The following is a 21,353-nucleotide window of genomic DNA, read 5'->3' as shown; positions in this document are numbered from 1 at the left end:
AGCATGTCATTAGCCTCTCTTCATCCTTCCTCTCCAGCCAATTACAGCTTCTCCAGCTCTCCAGTCCAATCCTGTCTCTCCTGACCTAGTTGTCTTTTGTGACGAGGTCTTAGCCCCAGCAGTTTGACAGTCAACAGATAAGATGGATTAAGGATTTTTTCCTCCTCTCTTTCTCTTCCTCTCATCCAGTTTAGTATAAGGACGGCGTTAAAAACCCACTTTTTTCCGAGAGGAGTTTTTAAACGGCTGGAGATGAGGCTGATAGACAGGCTAAACCTAAGGCGGGGTCTTGAAAGGTCAAGGTCATGCTCCTAATCACTAGGCAACCTCTGAAGAGTTCAAAGTGCAGAGATACAAAACCTTCAATCCCAGCAGGCAAAGTGTAAAGGGTCTAGATATGTTTCTAATCCTTGTGCAATGTCCAGCAGGTAAATTGGGTTGAATGGAAAGAGTGATAAAATTCACTCTGGTCTATGGTGAGTAATTACAGCTGTACCTGAAAGGTATCTTCACTTATAAAAATACATTTATTTTCTGCCAAACTATACTTCTAGAACATTTTTCTTTATTAATATGAGTTATTCAGGGAGACACAGAGCATGATAATGCAAAGTACATGGACGACCATGCAAACTGAGTCAGTATCAAGAGGTGCTTTTTAAAAAAATGACATTTTGTTAAAGCAGCAATTTGTCATTTTTAGAGTCTTCCACTGCCTGTGTGGCAAATTGCAATGAATGCTTTAACAAACCTTTCCCTTTCCTCCAACTGACCCCATTGTTTTTGTTGAAACTAGGTATGCCTCATGATTTATCTCTTAAGGAAAAGAGGCACAGCTGAAAAGCTGTTCTGTTTAAGGGAGGAGCTCATTTCTGGGCCGGAAAAATGTAAACAAGAGCCGTAAAAAAAAAAAAACTGTTGCATTACTTATCTTATCCTTATATATACATGCACTGTAATTTTTATTCTCCATTCTTTTAGCGTTAATATCATTGCCTACATCCCTTTTCCTTTATTTAAATTTTATTACTATTTAACTACATGCATTACCTTATTACTAAAGTTATTAAAAACAATGTTTGTCTTGTGTCGTTGCACAGTATATGTAGTATAAATACTGTAATACCTTCAATAATGTGAAAAATACTGTGATGTTTATCTGTATGTGTACTTATATCCGTGTCTGGATTTAAAATCGAAGTAGGCGTGGCCTAAACTGGAAGATTAAAAAAAAAAGAAAAGAAATATTTTTTAATCTCAGTCGCGCAACTATTATTTCTGTTTGCACCTGCTTGCAAATTTTTCTAACAAATCTGTTTCCCAAAATACAGTATAAACAAATTTGGTGGCCTAAATTCAAAAATCTTTGAGCCTGACCAGGCAGCTACTAAGGATGAATATACGAACGCTTACGGAGCACGTTCACGTTACAGAATGTGCTCTTTCTTTGTTCCGTAAGCTTCCTACAGTGTATCATCTTTTGCTCACATGAATGCAAAAACCTCACCCTCGTGTGACTTTGTTTTTTTGTTCCACAGGACCCTAGTCTGTCTGTACACCTCTAGTCTCAACGTGATCCCAAACGGTCACATAATGGAGGTTAGGGTGGATGCAAGTGCAGCTAAGAGCTTTATTAGACGAGAGATTACAAACAAATCCAAATTGTGAAACACAGGCATGGCCAGAACAGGCACCGGTTCAGGTGATCTGCAAATGGGCATTTAACAGGCAAGGCAAAGCACGAAACGAGAAACAAGATCAAAAACCATGAAAAGAAACACGTGGAACAATGTACAAAGTCTTGGTACGGTGGTAACACTCACACATTACTTCGCGATGAACAATGAGACATGAGGGGTTTAAATACTAAACGAAATCAGGGGGAAGACACAGAACAGCTGAATACAATGATGCCACGCACGGGAAACAATCAATACCAATACAGGGGCGGAGACAGGACAGAAATCATAACAAATGCACATGTGTCAAAAGTAAACAATGTCAATGTCACTATAAAACCCAGAAGCGCATGCCAGTGCTTCTCCCCAAGGGCGCTACTTCCGGAGCGCCACGAAACACTCCCTCCCCTGCCGGTCCTGGCCCTCTGGGCAAAATGTAGTCACAGCCCCTCAGGTCCCAAGGCAGGCATTGTCACACAGAAAGCAAGTTCATTGTGCTTTGAAAGGATTGCTCCTCATTGCCCCTCAAGGAGCCAAGAAGCAGGCATGAGGCTGGGGCAGGTTCGCCAGGGTCCCTAAGCAGCACCCAGGCGTGGGAAGCTGGATCATCAGCTTTGATGGAACAGGAAGGCAGAGTGACGTCCTCAGCGGAACAGGAATCCAGAGAGACGTCCTCAGTGAAACAGGAAGGCAGAGCGACGTCCTCAGCAGAACAAGACGGCAGAGCAACATCTTCAGTGGAATAGGAAGGCAGAGCGACGTCCTCAGTGAAACAGGATGGCAGAACTTGGTTGGCCGTGCCATCGACCTCAGACAGGTACCTGGCTTGGGGGGCCGTCTCGTCGACCTCGGCCAGGAACATGGCTTAGGAGGCTGTCTTGTGGACCTCTGACAGGAACATGGCGTGCTCTCTGAGGTTCAGGTGTGGGTCTCTTCCGCACCGCAGAGAGATGACGTGATATCTCCGGCGTGGCATGAATGCAGAGCGATGGCTACTGTGCAGTCAGTGGGAGGATCAGAGCTCAAGGCAGAGCCCGAGGGGGAAGCTACGTTCCCCATGAAGCTAGAGGGGGGAGTGATACGCTCTGCGAGGTCTGAGGGGGGAGCGAAGATCTCCGGGAGGCCAGAGGGAGTAGTGAAGTTCTCCACTAGGCCAGAGGGGGGGAGCGATGCTCTCCAAGAGGCCGGGGGGGGGCGATGCTCTCTGCAAAGCATGGGGGGATACTCTCTGCAAAGCATGACGGGGGAGCGACGTCCTCAGCGGAGCAGGATGGCAGAGCGACGTCCTCAGCGGAGCAGGATGGCAGATTCAACGTCCTCAGCAAAGCAGGTAGACGGAGCGATGTCCTCAGTGGAGTAGGAATGTGGAGCGATGTCCAAAGCGGAGCCTGGCGTAGTGATGTCCAAGGCGGAGCAGGGAAGAAAAGCGGAGCTCTTGGCCACACCGGGAGGCGGAGCAATGTCTTCAGCTGTACAGGTATGCTGAGCGCCGTCCTCAGACAAGCAGGGAGGCTGAACGACATTCTCCATCGCCTCGGCAGGCATGACGATATGCACAGTGGGGGAGGGAGGGAGGGAGGGAGATGGTTCCAGCCTGGTTGGAAGGCTCCCCCTTGACATACCCCATGATGGCGTACAAAATATTGAGCCACTCCCTATTGGCTCGATTAGGGAGAATTTCCCCTCCTTCTCCCACCTTGGTTTTTCACTTTCATAAAGGGCCTCTTAGACTGATGCAAGTGCAGATAAGAGCTTTATTAGATGAGAGATAAGCAATCAAATCCAAATCGTGAAACACAGGCAAGGTCAGAACAGGCAACGGGTCAGGTGATCTGCAAACGGGCATTAAACATGCAAGGCAAGGCAAAGCACGAAACGAGAAACAAGAAACAAGATCAAAAACCATGAGATGAAACACACGGAACGGTGGTAACACTCACACATTACTTCGCGATTAACAATGAGACATGAGGGGTTTAAATACTAAACGTAATCAGGGGGAAAACACAGAACAGCTGAATACAATAATGATACGTACATGAAACGACCAATAACGATACAGGGGCGGAGACAGGACAGAAATCATAACAAATGCACGTGTGTCAAAAGTAAACAATGTCAATGTCAATGTCACTGTAAAACCCTGAAGTGCATGCTAGTGCTTTGAGCTTCGGAGCGCGCTGCGTACTCCAGTGCTTAGTGCGAGGGGAAATCGTGACACAAACAAAGAAAAAAGCAAACAGTGTGTCTCCTATTCGTATCTGTATTTGCTGCAATCGTATCTGTTCATCGACAAATCATCGGTTCACATGCTATTTATACCAGTTTTGTAACAACCATTTCAAATCTGTCTGAAAGATCCGTTTCTGGCACACGACTGAAAACAGTTGAAAATAACTGCCATGCTGTGTAGCCAAAATGGCCGCCAAGTGGACGCAGTTTACTAGAAGGACTTTGATGTACGTCATATCTGTCCACACTGTTGACGATGATGCTTGGCATTTCAAGCTACTAAAGCAATGCATTTTATATTATTCTATTATTATTATTATTATTATACATACATTTATATTATGTGATATATCTGTACAGTGTCTTTAGGCACTGAAATGTGCTTATAAATAAATAACTACGAGCCGATTATACTTTGAGGGAATTTAAACAGTAGTTGGTAATGGGCTGAAATGTTTGGACGCCACTATATACATGTAGTTCAGTGAGACAAATGAAGCAATGAGGCTGTATTTAAGTATCTATAAGTGCATACATCCATCATATTTGGGATGTTGTGCTGTAGTAAAGCACCGTGAACGTGATTGTGAGGTGCACTAAAAGGTCGCATTATGACTTCTTTTAGTTTTCTTTGTAGATTGTCTTCCTTCACCCTCTGCCTAATATCAACCGAAATGTCCGTAACCTCCGGCGGACGCTATCGCCGATCTGATGTCCTGCCAAAAAAACGTGGGAGAAAACGTTGGAGACGAAACATTTAAGGATATGTTCACGAGCGTGAGTGCAGTGTGTTTGTGAGAGAGTGTGTGTGTGTGTGTGTGTTTCTTTCCCTGCTCCCTTCATGTCACTGACAGGGGAAAGTAATCCTATACACAGGCTGCTATTGTGAAATGGGAAACTAGCCTCCTCGGCTGGCGGCGAGCAGATGCACCTCTCTCTCTCTCTCTCTCTCTCTCTCTCTCTCTATCCTAATCTGGAAACGACTTAAAGGAGCCTTATCTCCAGGCTCTCCTGCTTCATTTCATGCTTGATTTACTTTAATTTGTCTGATAGGGCACAAGGATTTGGAAATGGCCCATCTTTCGCTGGAAAATGTTCTGATTTTTCCCCGGCATTGTTACGTGGACCTTTTTTTCCTACTCTCTCTTCTTCTTCTTCTTCTTCTTCTTCTTCTTCTTCTTTTTCCCCCCTCTCTCTTTTCTACTTTTCCCCTCTCTTTCTCGTGTCTTCGAAAATGCCTCTGCTTCCTGTGCCGCATTCTGCCTAACGAGCTAACGCTGCAAAAAATAAATAAATAAATAAATATCCGAGGAAAAAAGACGTTAGTACGAGTGCGTGATAGTGTGCGTGAGCGTCTGCAGGCGTGTGTGTGTGTGTGTGTGTGTGTGTGAGAGGGGGTGTCGAGTGTGAGTGTGGCGAGAAAGACGGAAGACAGCGGATGCAGCCGGGTGCTTCAAACCACGAAGATCTCCTGTAAGTGCAGCCGCCGATAAAGTCAGGAGGTAGAGATGGAAAGGGAGAGAGAAGGAGGAAGAGAGCTCCATGCCCACACATTCCTCCTCCTCTTCAGCTGTAACCCTTTCTTTTCTTCTCTACACCGACTTTGTGCATCATCCTCACTTCACTCACCTCCTCGGAGAGAAGACTAGAGACAGAGTGTGATGGAGAGGAACGGAAAAGAGACGAGCGCTCCATGCACACATGCGCACACACACGCAGCTCATTATTGTCTTCTTTCTCCCATTTTAGGACTACAAATAAGGAATATTGCTACAAATTCAAGTAAAAGTATGCAAATCAAAAAATGTTGTTTTTGTGTATTAAATATTAAAACTCGGTGCAATGGCCAAATCTGTCATCTGGTACAAAGTTAGTATCCCATTTATTTAACCATAATATTAGAAAAAAAAACTAAATGCTTTCAGTGATCTTGGGGTTAAGTACAAAAATACCTCTAAATATTCACTAATGCCATTTCATTTCATTTCATATCACCAAATCTACGTTCTACTCAATTAATGTTTATTTGTATAAATTGTTCTTCCTATTGAGTTTAGCATTCAGTCTTTACTGCTAAGTTTAAGCTTATTTTACCAGTATGGATCTTCTTGTACTGTAGACTAATGATGATTAGGATTGTGTAAATTTAACTTGTTTAAGAGGGAGTGGAATTTTTCAGTCAGCGAGTCTACAGTTGAAGCTAGACGGTTTTGTTTTTCCCACCAACAGTTAAAAACCATACAACAAAATACACCTAAACCTAATCCGGTTGAGAACCGGAGGAGTCCGTTTGACACTAAAACAAACAACATTTCACGTTGGTTTGCTTCAGTCTTTTATACTGATGTTGACTGCAACCTAAAACAAGCTCTGGCACTGATCAGATGTACGCAACCTGTACGTTTACAAACATTCTGGTTTAGTCTATAGCGAGGATATGCCTTGGATTAAAAAAAAAAAAAGAAAAAAAAAAAAGTGTAGAATCTTGAACGTGTAGTAACCTTTTTTGCTTATTTAAGAACTAGCTAGGCGAGCGATTATGGAGGATATTGGAAAAAGCGGACCTCGGTGATTGATGGCCCGTCAGCCATAGCCAACTTTCCTGTCTTACTAAAAAAAAAAGTCATACTTTATATTCCAATACCTCCAATATTGTGAAAAATAATGCTAGATCATTGACTAACTTATTCAAATCAAAACAGAAGAATTCACTTTGACATGCCCTGATCATGAAATTTTACACATTAAGAACACTACTGGATTTTATCACTTTTTACCTGAAAATGGCTGTGCCAAATATCTCGCATTATTTAAACCGTTTGTCAGATTTTAACAGCCATTTCAGGCAAATTCGTGTTTGAAATGTCATTTTGTCGATCCTAACATGACTGAAAAGAACCGAAACTAACTGCTCGGGAATGTTGCCGAGATGGCCGCCATGTCCAGCTACTAGGGAAAGGCATTTTGGTCAAATTCGATAGCTCAAGACTTTAATTTCTGGGAAGAAGCGCTTTAATCTTGCAATGGCTCTATACAAGTATATCCTGATCTAATTTATATCCTTAACAAAGCGTTATTGCAGCAAGTCTTCGGCTAACATCTTCGAGTTAAGTTTGCGACAGCATTCGAGTTTAGTTTGCGTCCTCGGATTATTTGTCACCGAACAAAGTACTCATAGTAGTAGTAGTAGTAGAGTAGAGAGAGTAGTAAAACTCTTACTATACTTTAACTATATTTTGCTATAAATATATATAAAATATAACTATATTTTGCTCAGTTGTATCAGCAGTTATGTGTACTCGCATGTTATTAGTTGGCTAGCAAATGATACAGCTTTTTTTTTTTCCAAAAAGAATGGACTCCAATCCTCCAGATTGTGCCATTGCCCTCCCCCTAAATTTGCTGTAACCAATCAATGCACATTCTGCCACAGTAACCAATCAGAAGGTTGTACAGGAATATTGTAGCTCAATTTTGGACATGATTTGCATTTTGTTGTACGGTACTGGATATAAAATCTATCTGATAATATTGCGGGATTGAAAACCTGAATGCAGTCATAGCCTTACTGCGCTGCTTTTCGAGTACTTCTCGAGCACTGTAGCAATCTCAACAGGCGGCCAATAACAAATCCATTCATCTCAATTCACCTACATTTAATTCCCTAATGTTGAATATCAGCGAACAGGATGTGAACAGACAAGATGTCTTCCCTGCAGTGTATATCTGGGAATTCTGGTTGTGTAAATGATGATAAATAGATAAACAATAAACTGAATATCTATTTCAGATTGTGTTTATTCTGACAGCAGGCAGGCTGAGTCACACACTCGGGTTCAGAGCCATTTCTCTCTCTCTCTCGAGTGATAACGGAGCAGAACGCCTCATCGGTCTTCTGCTACTAATTACAACACAATTCGTCTTTCTGCCAGTGGGCTGGACTTCTCTTTCCAGATCTGCCACTAGACTATGCAAAAATTACTAACATGATCTCTGCGCTCTGTCTCTCGTCGTTGCTTTTGGTCCCATGTTCATTCTCTCTCAGCTACTTACACACTCGTCCGGCACAGCAGGTAGCTGCACATGCTCACACAATAAATAAATAAATAAATAAACAAATAAATAAATAAATAAATAAAATTCTTTCTTCTTCATTCAGTAACACACACATACACACGCATATGCAGATTACCAAACATGGTGGGACAAGGCATTGAAATTCCTCTTGCGGTCTGAATTTACTTAACTGCGGCTGTGTGAGCAGCGATAAACAGAGTGATGATCCGGCAACACGTCTTTATCCGCGCTTTGCTTTAATTAACACCGGCGTGTTTGGTGAAAAGATGATTAATATGCCAATGGAAACTGCATAATTGAATACCACAACACACACACACTCACACACACACACACACACACACACTTCTTAACCACGTCTACCATTATTACTCCTTATTGTTGATTATTATTGCTATTATTATCAATTGTCATTTAGATGTTAAAGATAATAACGGTGATTAATAACCCAACGTGTTTATTCACAGTGCAGCGAAGGCATCTTTTAGTAAAGCCACAGAGAAATTCCTTTAATGCATTTCTTCCATTTGTCCTCAAATTTCCCCTTTTCTCCCTATCTGTTTTTTTTTTTTTTTTTTTAAATACCATGGACATATATGAAGTAGGGTGGAGTGTAGGAGTTACAGTTAGATACATGTTAAACGCAACACATCTGAAGGGTGTCCCAAAAGTCTCTTTAACAAAATGTCTTCCAAAATTTTTCACACACTATATATATATATATATATATATATATATATATATATATATATATATATATATATATATATATATATATATATATATATAGTTCAGAATGCCTTTAAGCACGCCTTTGACAAAAGAAGAGCGCATTGAAATCATTCTCACGGCTGGATCGGGAAGCTGTCGCAAGTTTGCGATGGACTTTAACAGTAAACATGGCGAGCACATCACACACGACACTATTGTAAACTTAATAACAAATTCAAAAAGACTGGAAGTGTTGCGGATCGACCGAGAAGTGGACGTCCACCAACGTCCACTGAAGAAGACACAACCGACGTGGTGCTGGCAAACACAGTCCCCTATATATGGAGACGTTTGGGTCACCCTGTAGATTAATTATCATTTTAAATTGCCAAATTCTTGTCTATGGTTATCATCGTTGTCAGGGATAGACATCAGGTTAAAAACAATACAGTACTCATAAAATGTCCGGAGATCCAGCTAAGAACCTCATGCTTCCAAATATCCGGATAAGCAACTAACATGACTGAATGGCGACAACCGTTACCTTTTAATGCTTAACCATGAGATATTACTTCATAGCTATAAACTAGATAAATCAGTTTGATTTGGTTATAGTTTGTAATATTTCACACTGGCACTTCACGATTGTTTAACACGTTCACTAGAGCCTTGGTCTCTGAACAGATAAACACATACTTCTCATTCTGCTGAGGTCTTTTCTTTTTTTATAACAAGCCATGTTGTTCCTTCACTAATCAGCCCAGAGAGGGCAGTTCTGAAATTCTTGGCTAGGTCTGCATCTAGTTGATGGTTCCTGCCTTAAAGTCTCATCTTTATTCAGTTATTTATCCTAAAGCATAGTGTTCGATAACTACTATGAATTAGGGCTAGGCAATATGACAAAAATATCATATATTTGAGAACAACTGAGTTTGATGATATTTTATTAAAATCTTTGTAGGCATTAAAAAAAGTGATTATATATATATATATATATATATATATATATATATATATATATATATATGTGTGTGTGTGTGTGTGTGTGTGTGTGTGTGTGAAACCAACAGCATCCATGCAGTACCATTTAATTTGTAATTCTTAAAAATGTATTTTAAAAAATACATTACTATAACAACGATATCTTAGATAAGTGTACTGCTTAATCATTTATTATGATATAGCTTATAAATATATATCGCCCAGCCCTAGTATGAATAATAAAATATAATAATACATTTATTGGAATGTTATATAATTACAACAGTGAGGAATAAATAAGTCTAGACCCACCAAAGGCTCCTGGGAGTTTCAAGGGTTAAGGTTTTACACTTGAACTTTATTTTATAATTGTATAATCTCTCATTTTGATTTCAAAAACACAGCACAGAATTTCCATTGAAATAACGTGAACTTGATGAGAATTTCAGGTTTTTGCTACGTTGGCTTTGCTAGGTTTACCTTATCCTGTTTTTATCTATCTTCTCCTAAAAATGTTCTGCTATGTATGCAGGGAACTAATGAAACATTCATTAGCTAGCTCATCAGGCAAGAAAAAGCTAACGTGTGTTGCCCAGTCCATTGTTTTGCTTCCCCAAAAAACTGACTAGAATAAAAACTGATAGCTAACATACTGTAATAAGATATGATCAGCTTGTTAGCTAGTTAAGTGTAGTAATATAGAGTTTGAAAACAGATTCATTTATGAGTTTATCCTCTTATAAAAAAGTTTTTAAGGTAGAAAGTCGTCGGCCAAAGTTTCAGCTGTAAGATGTGGTGTTCTGTCCTTGCATTCCATTTAAAATATATTATCGTCTACTTTCATATACACCAAATGCAAACTTTTGGTTTGCAAAAGTCGGTAAGGAGTAGGGTTTTTCTTATTCTTCCTTTTTTTTGTGTTAAACCTATTTTTGTCTGCCTGGAAGCTGTGAATACAAAACGAACAGCCCAGGCTAATGTGTCCACCCCTGCTCTATCTCTACATGATTGCTAAACACACACTATAAACCTTCATCCCATTACAACACCAACCAGACTCCAATCTTCAAACAGCCACAGCAAGAGAAAAAAACAAACATGCGAGCTCTCTATAATATTAGCCAGATGCTAATCACACAGTACAATAACCTCCTGCAGAAATCCCTGAAGATACCCGACTGTGTTAAATATCCCCATCGTATTTAGCTGTGGAGCTGTGTATCTCTTCAACTAATCACACGCTGCCTTGTTGACCACAACAATTAAGCTAGACGTAACATTGCCTGTTTGGTCCAGTAAAAAGCTAGCAAAACTAGTCAGAGCGCTACAGAGTTCCTTAGTTATAAATAGCTTTCAAAGTTCGCTGCTCACACTGTATCTTAATGCACTGCTTTGTGATGAAGTAGAATAGTAGCACCTTTGTTTCGATTATAATTGCGGCTGCGTTTAGTGCCTTCAGAGTGCATTAGCTGTATTTCAGATTGCTTCTGTAACTAACAAGCATGAAGTTTTCTCTTAAAGCCTCTTAGTGTATCGGATCAGTGGCTAAATTTGAATCGGGGCACTTTAAGACGGCGAGCCGAGTGATTTGTCTAATCTCTTGTTGCATATTTCATCGCCCCAGTCAGACACTGTGCCATTTTCTGAGCGCGTGCGTCTTTCCTCCTCGGAAAAAATATTCTCCAGAAGGAAGTACCTGTTATTTTTTTTTTTTATAGAAGAATGAGTAAAAGTATACAACGCATTCAAAGGCATTTATTTGATCCTTTTTTCGTTCATAATTAGTTGTGCTTTCGCTTAATGCATGTTGCACTTAAGACCTCTTGAGAGTATTATAATTCAGATGACAGTTTGTGTCATGACATCATATACAGTATGCTGATTCACTGTAAATGTGAAACTCTCTTGTCATGGCAATCTAAACTGGCACAATAAACCCGATCCTCACACGAGTGGCCAAGAAAGCTTCAAATAAAGATGACTGAAAGCCATGAAGGAGATGCTCTCACTGGGTGAATGAGTGGCAGTGAGCCATGTCACTGCTTCCTGATTACACGGGAAATAAACAAGTTCAGAGCGAAAGCCTACATTCTGACTTGCCGCTTTGCATACATTAAAATCCCTGGCTATAAATCCCTGTCTATAAGTCGTCTTAAAACGCTTTAGGTATCAGCGGAAGCGGCTCTGACAACCTTCGCTTATGAGTTGTGGCGTTATCGTCGGGCCTCTCGGTCGGTGCGGATCTCGACCAGGCTGATCGGCACTTTACCAATCGTCGCTTTCCAAGACTTTTTTTGCGCTCTCTTGTTCTCCATGCTCTTCCCCCCGCCTCCACGTCACTCTCTGTCCCTCGCTCTCTCCACGTGCTAAAGGCTTGAGGGGTTCAATCAATGGCGCTTTGATCTCAGCTGGAACTATAATTATTTAACATTGTTACAAGGATTTCTCTAATCCATCCTACCATTAAATCCTTTTTTACACCCTCATCTCCAGGAGTCTCTAATGTGCATCTGGGCCACACGTTCCCCTCTGATGACACCCTGCCTTAACAGACTTTTGCGAATAATTAGAGGGGGGAAAAACAGCCAAATAGAGAATGGGGGAGGGGGTTAAAATAAAAAAAATTTAAAAAATAAAAATCTTCCCGGGCTCTGGGTTTCTTTGGTCATGGAGCAGATGAATTTTTGAAGAGGTATCTAGAGAGATCCTTCAAGTTGCTCGCTTAATTCCATCTGTTGACGCAAATCCATTGGCAAATCTTACAGATCAAAACTTGCCTCAAAACCAACTAGTGACAACTGGCAACTTGCTGGGTTAGCTGTCGAGAGGAACTACACAATTAAAGGAAGGTCTACCAGTCCTCCTGCCCCATCATGTCATCTCCCAAAATCTCAACATGAATTTCATGCTAGAGGCATCGACCCTCTAAGTGCCATCTGTTTGTTGCTGGGGTGGGATGAAGCAACTGGCGCGTGGATCATCCTTTTCGAAAATCAAAAGGTCCCATCGGCTCTCCGCAAATATTTATGCCCGGCTGTTTTCGGTGTGATATAAATAGAAGTGAGATGAACGCAAACAATTGCGGAGGCACCTGATGCAACCATTGCTGCCATCTGCTCCTCAAATTCACTTAGCAGGACATGTATGTGTTAAAAGCTGAGGTGGCTATTGTTGCATGTATGTGATGAAGGGTCACTACATTTATCGGAGAACTGGAAGAAGTGGGGGGATTTGTTTTTAGTCTGGTAGATGCTTCCTGATTGGTAGGAACTAAGTGACTGGATGCAAATCCAAGGATACTCCCTGGCTCTTTTTTCCTTGTAGCAGGCCAAAGCCAATGGCTAGTGCCCAGTTGGCACATACAGATGAGTCAGGCCAGGTCCAACAGACTCTATGGGCCACAGATTCATCAACTCAGAGGTTTGTAAGGCTCAGAGATCTGGCTGCGGGGTGATAAGCTCTAGGTGTGGGTTACTCAATGCTTGCTGGATGATCCAGATACCTTGACCATTCAAAATTAATTTTTAGGAGAAGGAAACACGTAAAAGCCATTTTTCTAAATCCAACTGTCCCTAAAATACCAAATCCTTTTGCATGGCACAGTGAGGGTGTGCCATTCTTTATTCTTTATTCTCAATTAGTCTGGGTTTTAGTGAAATATGCACTCATTTGATTTGACAGTAGAGTGTGTTCATTCATCTTTAGAAACTGCTTTATCATGCTTAGACTTACGATTGATCTGGGCCAGGAACACTAGACATAAAGTGGATGCCAATCCATCACAGGACTCCATGTGAACACACTCATTCACAACAAGCATCGGTTTAGTGGAGCCATTCCATCACCGCGTGTTCTGTGGTGGGAAGAAACTGGAGAAACCAGATCCAACCCACTTGGACATGGGAAGTCCATGAGGCACTCCGCACAGTCAGTAACCCAAGCTCAGGCTTGAACCAGGGACTGGGAGTGGTTGGTGGCTACCCACACTACCCACTACACACCTCTGTGCTGCCTGGCAATAGAGTAGTTTGGCCAAAACAATCAAGCAAATTCAGCAAGCAAGATCTTCTAAATGCACCTTAAAATTGCTGCTGTTACTTTATAATAGGAATTCAGTTGACCAAAGTGATTTATTTTTTTTTATTAGTGTAATGTCTGTACTGTACTTGACTTTCAGGGCTTTTCATTGGAGATTAGCATGATCAGCAGTTCATTAACACCCTCCCCTTCCCCACTTCATTTCTGCCTTGAGGAGTATGTCAAGATGTGTATCAAAGAAGTCCATGATAATTAGCAAATTGCTGTACAAGCTATCACCACTAATATACACGAGTCTGCAAACATCCATAACGAGGCGAAATAGAGTGCGAGATTGGCAAGTCGATAAGCTAACATCTCTGGCGAGAGCTAAGTGGGTGTTCTACGAGTCTACACCACATAACTGTGATGTTCTCAAAGCAACGGCATTCCCTTTGGAACTGTATCTTACATGGTTTCGCAACAGAAGTAATCTGTGAAAGAACACTGGAAGAGAACCCTGAAGAATTCAAAGCATAAGAGAAAACACAGTGTTTATAATGATAAAGTGATTATAGAAGAAGTTCAATTAGAGCGATGAGAGGCTTCGGTTGTTTTTTTTTTTTTTTTAGTACCAAAGACAAATTGCAGAGTGGGTTTTAATGGATTCTTCACAGCAGGTGGACTTGGTCAAAGTCACTTCATTAAGAAAGCCTCCCTCTTTTAGATGTAATGGCCATTATACATCCCATTCAGATAGCCTTCTGGAAAGTGATTAAGAATTATCTTTTGCCGATCGTAATCGCACCTGGTCTAACTTAAGCCAAGGAATAACAAAAGGAACTGAAGCTCTCCGGGATCTGAATGCTCACAAAAGGGAGCGATAACAGGATAGACTGTCTCAAACTAAATAAATTTGCTTTTAATCGCTTTGCACAGGAAGTCATGTCATTTCAGATGTTCATATTTGATTGTCTGATTTTCCACTTTATTCAAATTATAACATGCTCATCTGACTTTTCCAGCACAATAGGAAAGATGAAAAGGGGGAAATGTTCTTTCAGCAGAGACGCGATGTGCAAGTAAATTTGGTTATTACGCACCAAGATGAATGCCCATACAGTGTACTCCTCTGTGAAAGACAATTTTGTCATTTTCGGAAATTTCCTCTATGCAGAAAGGTCCATTTTCTGTTCGGGAACAATGGAAAGTCTCATTTCCATTCTATTCTCACCAAAACTGCGGGCAGGTAACATCCTCCGCTGGTCTGTGGCACTAATGTGTGCCGATGAAGGGGGGTGGGGGGTGGGGGTGTGTGTTGTGTTGTGGGTATGCAGACAAGATCTTATCAGGGTAATGCGACAAGGTTATCGGTAATGTGGACAAGCATCTGCACTATCAGCGAAATCACTGTGTCCAAATTGAAACGAATTTGACAAATTAGTTTAAAATAACTCTCTGGCCCTGTGGCTGAGATAACAGACAGTACAGATGCTTGCAGACCCTGGACCCATTTTGTGAAAAATATAACAGTGTAACAATTATGCTAACTGCCAGAAACCAAGTTCAAATTGGTAATCAAGCTGTCGTCTTATGAATGCGCTATTTTGGAAAGCGAGGCCAGTATGTGATAGTGTCTGAGTAGGCTTAGCACGTTTTCATACTTGCAATTTTTGCAATCTGCACTGAGATCTTGATACATTTGGTTGAAAGTGAAAGAAGTTTTCAAACACTGGGGATGTCTACGAAGGCATTCTCAGGTCCGCCTAAAAATGGTGGACTGAGTTACACTACAAGTAAAGCAATCTTCCCAGGGGTGGACAAATCCATCCATCCATCCATCTTCTACCGCTGACTCCTTTTCAGGGTCAGAGCCTATCCCAGGGAGCATCGGGCACAAGGCGGGGTATACCCTGGACAGGGTGCCAGTCCATTGCAGGGGTGGACAAATCCTACTTGGCAAATGAAAGCTCCAACGTGCTACCCAGTCCCAGGAAACCTAATCGACTAGTATCATGTAGTAATTCATTGCGAGCTAGTTAGCTAGTTAAGGGCGTTCATGCAGACTAAGGGAAACAAACGAGTACATAAACAACACGTAGAACAAATGTCAACAAGTTGCTTCACCTACGAGATGTGGTGTTTTGTCCTTACAAGTGAAACATTATCATTATTATTTTGTTCTTGTTTGCTAGTTGAGTCTGGCTAGTGTCTTGATTTTCTCCTGCTATATTTCCCCACAGTGTAAAAGTGTGAAATGCTGGCAGGAGTCATTTTAATTGCTTTGCACCGCACTTCAGTTTGCTTGGTTTGCAAAGGTCTACAGTCCTCCGTGTATGTCACTTAATCTGCGTAGTAGAAACTGAATTACCGTCAGCCAGATCACGCCTTCGACCGATGTGTGTAGTGCAGCATGCTGTTGGATTTGAGACGAGGAGTTTGCGCTATAGTTATAGCCTCGGGGTGCGTCGAATCAGCATCAAATGCATTGTTTAAACACAGGGTATAGATATCAAAAGAAAATCATCAGGAGTAATGGTTTTTTGTTTTCTTGTGTGTTGGGTCTACTTATATCCACCAGCGAGCTACGAATAAAACCAACCTAAATGACTAGCCTAGACACGAAATCTGCTAATCACAGAGGTTTTCGGATTCCTAACTTGGATGTTCCTATTTCAATTTTTCTTCCCTTCGCTTTTTTCTAGCCTCAAACCATGATAAATTTCCATCTGCTCCTCATGTACTTACACATCAACATGTACTCTATGTAAGAGACTAAATCAACTGTTCGGTAAGAGACAAAGTTTATGCTTCTGCTCTCTGTTCCATCTTTCTTTATTACCTACCCAACTCCCACCCACCCCATCCATCTGTCTTTCTTTGAAAAGCTAGTTTTTCCAGCTGCCCTGCTCTGGACATGATGCTTCCTCCTTTTTCTCTTTCCTCTCGCTGGCCCCGGTAGTTGTGGGCCTGACCCTCTCAGTCTCGCCTGACGCGTGATCGCAGTGATGCTTTATTACCAGTCGTCGCCTGTGCTCTTATCGTGTGCTGCCAATGCTCATTTCCTTCCTCAGATTGAAATGCAAATGTGAAATTTAATGATAAATGCATTATCTGATGGGGGCTGATAACACTGATTCACAGTCAGCGTCAAATACACACCCCAGGGGGCTTCCCAGCACAAACCTGACAAAATATACTTTTTTTCCCCCCCCTTTATAACTGTATGTACCTGCAATAAATTCTGGAGGTCATATACATTAAAAGGCGAATGATATTTGGTGCGACCAGCAGCGTGACGCCAATGGCGAGCAATAATTGCTGCTGTTGCTATCTTGTTCGATGTACTATCCATCACTTTGATGAAGTGACTTTTAAGAAGATATGGTGGGGGGGAGGGCAAGATAGAACTATTTTTTCTTCAAAACCTCTGAGAAAGCAAGGGGGGGAAATCTGCATGGTAAAATGAGGTTCCTCAAGAAGAAACGATAAATATGTTTTTGTGTGTGCGTAAGCTTTCTGTTGGGGAAGCACAGTCCATGTCCATGAAAGCACACACATGCAATAAAGCTTTGGAGCAAAGCCATTTAATCCGTTCCATTCAACCCTGCTAACTTCTCTTATAATTCATTGGCGATAATAAGTTAATTTAAGTCCATCATTCCAATGGTCTATACAAGGTTCTCTTAAAATGCAATTTAGTCCAATTTAGGACGCTTGTTGGATCACTGGAGCATTTAGTGTCAGAATTTCTACAGACCTCTCTCCATTTAGCCACCTGGGCATACGAAATGAGTTATTTTACTAAAGGTAGATCAATGTTCATACAGTCAAGATTCTGTGAAATTGTTTTCAAGATTAGCGGCAAGATTAATTAGTCTCAACTAGCCTTGAATTGCTGGTGACCTTTTTATAATCATCTATAGATGAGGACAAATTAAAGGGGGGAAAAATGGTGGTGGTGGTGGAGGGGGGGGCATTTATTTATTTTGCTGGCATGGCTTGGCTCCACTTGTCCCCTTAGTATAAAGCACTACTGCAAACCAATACAAAGTTCTTCTGGATGATCACTTTATCCTGTCATGAAACATCCTGACGGGCGTGGCTTCTTCTAGTATGACCCCGCCCCCATCCACAAAGAACGAGGGCTTTACTGAGTGATTTGGTTTGTGGAAAAATGATGTAACTCATATGCTGTGGCCTTCACAGCCACTAGGTCCAAACCTAACTGAACACCTATGCAGGATTTTGGAGTAACAGTGCTCTCTCGAACACTATCATCCAATCTTTTTTTTTTTTTTTTTTTTTTTTGGAAGAATGCTGTTCATTGTTACAGTAGAGTTCCAGAGACTTGTAGAATCTATGCTGCGTTCCAACACCTTACTAAGACACTTCATTCCTTTATTTTGTCTAAAAGGCTCATACGAGTTATATGAGTGCAGCTGAAGATGGCTAATTTTAGCACTCATTAAAAGCTTCTGCTGAAGAGTTTTACCTTGTCAAGGATATCTTTAGATGCCCTGCTATTGAATGGCTTAAATCCCCTGATCCCAGATGGATTCATTTAAACTGTGTCATAATGGGCTGCTTACAAGTGATTACTAGCCGTTAGCTAATGGGCTAAATGCTTGAAGGAAGGCCAGGGACAATCTGATGTCATCCAAACCTTGCCAGATAGCGGGAGAGAAATGATCCGCGACCTTCAAGCCTGCATGCTTTGGGTTTGTTCTCTTGTTTTGTTTAAGTCTGAGTCAATGTTGCGATGTTAAGATTTAAAAGAAAATTGTGTTCATTGATGCTAGCATAGCTACTGGCATAAAAATAAATAGCACGCCAGGCTTAGAGTGAATCTTCAATGTACGGTGGGTTGTCTTTTAACAATAGATGCATGCTGTATATGATTTAAAAATATATATATATCATATTAAATACACAGCTTTTAAAAATTCAATCACGGCTAGTATTGGCAGTGGGAATGAAATTGGCATCAATACTGCAGATGAAATCGATTTTCTTTTTGTCCACCATCATGTCTTTTCAGGACACTTACTTGGACCGTCCCACTCTTCTGCTTCCAGAGGGGGAGGTCTGGTCTTGTCATTCTGTCCTTCCATGTCTGTTTCCCCGATCTCTCTGTTGCTGGTGTCTTCTCCTAGAATATTAAAAGACACAATACGTTACATGCATTTCCTTTGAATACAGCTACCGAGACATTTCTGAAACGCTAATAAGAAAATCGACATGGCGTTTAATGATTTTTACTTAAGATAAGTAAATCCATGAATCCATGATTTTACTTAAAGGAGCATAAGATATTCAACTGAAACGACGACAAAACTAATTTTGTCATATTTAGGTAGAGCTATGGATAAGACAGTTCAACAAATGTCATTTTAGAGTGCATTTTCTTTCACTCACAAATGTTAGTAAAAAAAAAAAAAAAAAAAAAAAAAAAAAGGAAAAAGTACACCCACCCTTTGATTTCCTCTATGTATATTTGTGAACATATGGTTGGATGCTCTCAGGTTAAAGTGGAGATAGTACAAGTAATACATAGTACATTCTGAAAAGTTTTACTATATAATGTTTTACCTAATTAGTTCTGAAAATGCAAACCTCTAAGAAATGTCAAATTTATGAGGAAAAAAAAAAAACAACACTTCCATAAATCTACTTAATATAATGAACTAATTAAATAAACACGAACAATTCATTAGAAGCGTGCTAGAATGCATTATTCTTAAAAAATAAAATCAACTTGACACTATTTTAAAGCAATTAAACAAATCATATATAAGTCTGCACATATATAGGTACATTCATTTCAATTCGCAATGAACAAGATGATTGGTTTAAACTTCTGGGAAACACGTAAACAGCTTATGTAGCTTCTAAAGGGCAGTACAAGTCCTTTAAACATAATAACAATTTACACCGATCATCCTGTTCAAAAGTTTACACCCCCCTGGCACTTAATGCATCGTTTTGCCTTCTTGAGCATCAGTGAATGTTTGGACCGTCTGCAATAGTCGTGTACGAGTCCTTCGGTCGTCCTCAGCGTGAAAAGATCTTAACGTCATATAGACACTGTTGGAAAGGCGTCAGATATGGAGAAGATGCCGGAAAAGTAAAGAATGTGCAGGACCTGGAGGATTTTTCTGAAGAACAGTGGGCAGTTTAAATGCTCAGGACAAACAAGGGACTCGTGAAGAACGATCACAAAACAAAACAGTCACTGATCATCCAGGTAACGACACACAGGATTAAGAATGTAACGTATGAACGCATGTAAACGTTTGAACTGGTTCATTTGTGTGAATTCAGTTATTATTGTGTCTTGTGGACTATATGTAAACACCTGTTATGTGAAATTGCTTATTCAGGACAGAACAAAAAAAAAAAAAAAAAAACGCCTTCTTGTTGATATGATCCCTCTTATTATTTTTTAAAATTATTATCATTTTTCAGATTCTGAAAGGCGTATGTAAACTTATGGCCTCAACTGTAATCACTGGCACGGTGAAGTATTCTGTAAGGAGGTATTTATTTGATATTTATGGAAGGAGTCCCCAGTGTCAGTGCTTCGTAACAGCCGGGACGTTTTCCACCACGACTCGACAGGACAGAGGACTTTCTGGTTTCTTTGTAACATGTCGAGCATGAGGTCACTTCTAGAAAGAAAAGAAAAGAAAAGAGGCTGCTGAGGGGACAATGAGGGGATGTTTATAGCAGCTATAAGTGACAATCTTGTTTCGCAGATGTTCCACAACATTATGGATAATAACTATAAACGGATGCAAAAAAAAAAAAGTGTCACTGATTAATAGAAGAAACAGAAGAATACAACATTCCGGGATGTGCTGTCCTAAGGAAATTATCCAGTTTATAGGATAGCAATGCATACCCCCAAGTGTTCCTTACATAATATTCATTACATGAATAATGAACTCGGTTGACTCGGTCACCGCAGACTGAAGCACTCTGAAATATCTGAGGGACCTGCGCTAATGTGTCTTCTAGCTTAAAATAGTCTATTGTCTCACAGAAAAGCTCTGGACATCTCCAGTGACTCAATGAATATGTTTCATGGATGTGTGACTGTATGTTGATCCCAGGAGAGAGCAAGAGAAAGGAAACCCCACTGGTATAGGAGGATATGGGGAGGTGTGGAGAAAGAACTGGCTATTTATTACTGTTTGATCTGTGTGTGTGCGCGTGTGTGTGTGTGTGTGGGTCGGCATGCAGGTGTTGCTTTGCATTAGGCCGCTCTAGAGACTGCCACTTAGCTTTATTGTTAAAATGCTTGCCATGGGGTGATGCGATTTAGCTACATGACTACGCATCATCATTTCCTAAAACTCAGGACTGATATCTCCTATTACAAAAGCATTATCTATTCCTGCTAACGGGTCATGAAGGTAACCAAAAGTGTGAATACTTTTATTTCCATCTTATTCAGTTAATGCTTGTTGGTTGTAATGCTATATATTTCAGTTACACCAAGCCTCAAATCTGATCGGTCAGAAGGTACTGATGGATTTTCTCTAACTCTGATAGCAGTCCTGGATGTAATTTAAATCACGGGTTTATTATTATTATTAATGTGCTCGTTCTGATATGTTATCATTTCTATACTAACAGCTCTTTCACAGGAAT

The 21,353-nt window shown here is 40.7% G+C and overlaps 1 protein-coding gene across 1 annotated transcript in view; it reads right to left on the bottom strand.

Moving 5' to 3' along the window:
* zfpm2a (zinc finger protein, FOG family member 2a) overlaps positions 1 to 21,353 on the bottom strand; it is a 173,425-nt gene that overhangs the window by 86,616 nt on the left and 65,456 nt on the right. Inside the window, exon 3 of the mRNA XM_017453833.3 lies at positions 18,748 to 18,849. Coding sequence (XP_017309322.1) covers positions 18,748 to 18,849 — 102 coding nt within the window. The remainder of the gene's footprint in view (positions 1 to 18,747; positions 18,850 to 21,353) is intronic.

This window comes from Ictalurus punctatus, chromosome 23, assembly GCF_001660625.3.
Source record: "Ictalurus punctatus breed USDA103 chromosome 23, Coco_2.0, whole genome shotgun sequence".
In the NCBI taxonomy this organism is placed as follows: domain Eukaryota; kingdom Metazoa; phylum Chordata; class Actinopteri; order Siluriformes; family Ictaluridae; genus Ictalurus; species Ictalurus punctatus.
This window is presented reverse-complemented; position numbering and strand designations above follow the sequence as displayed.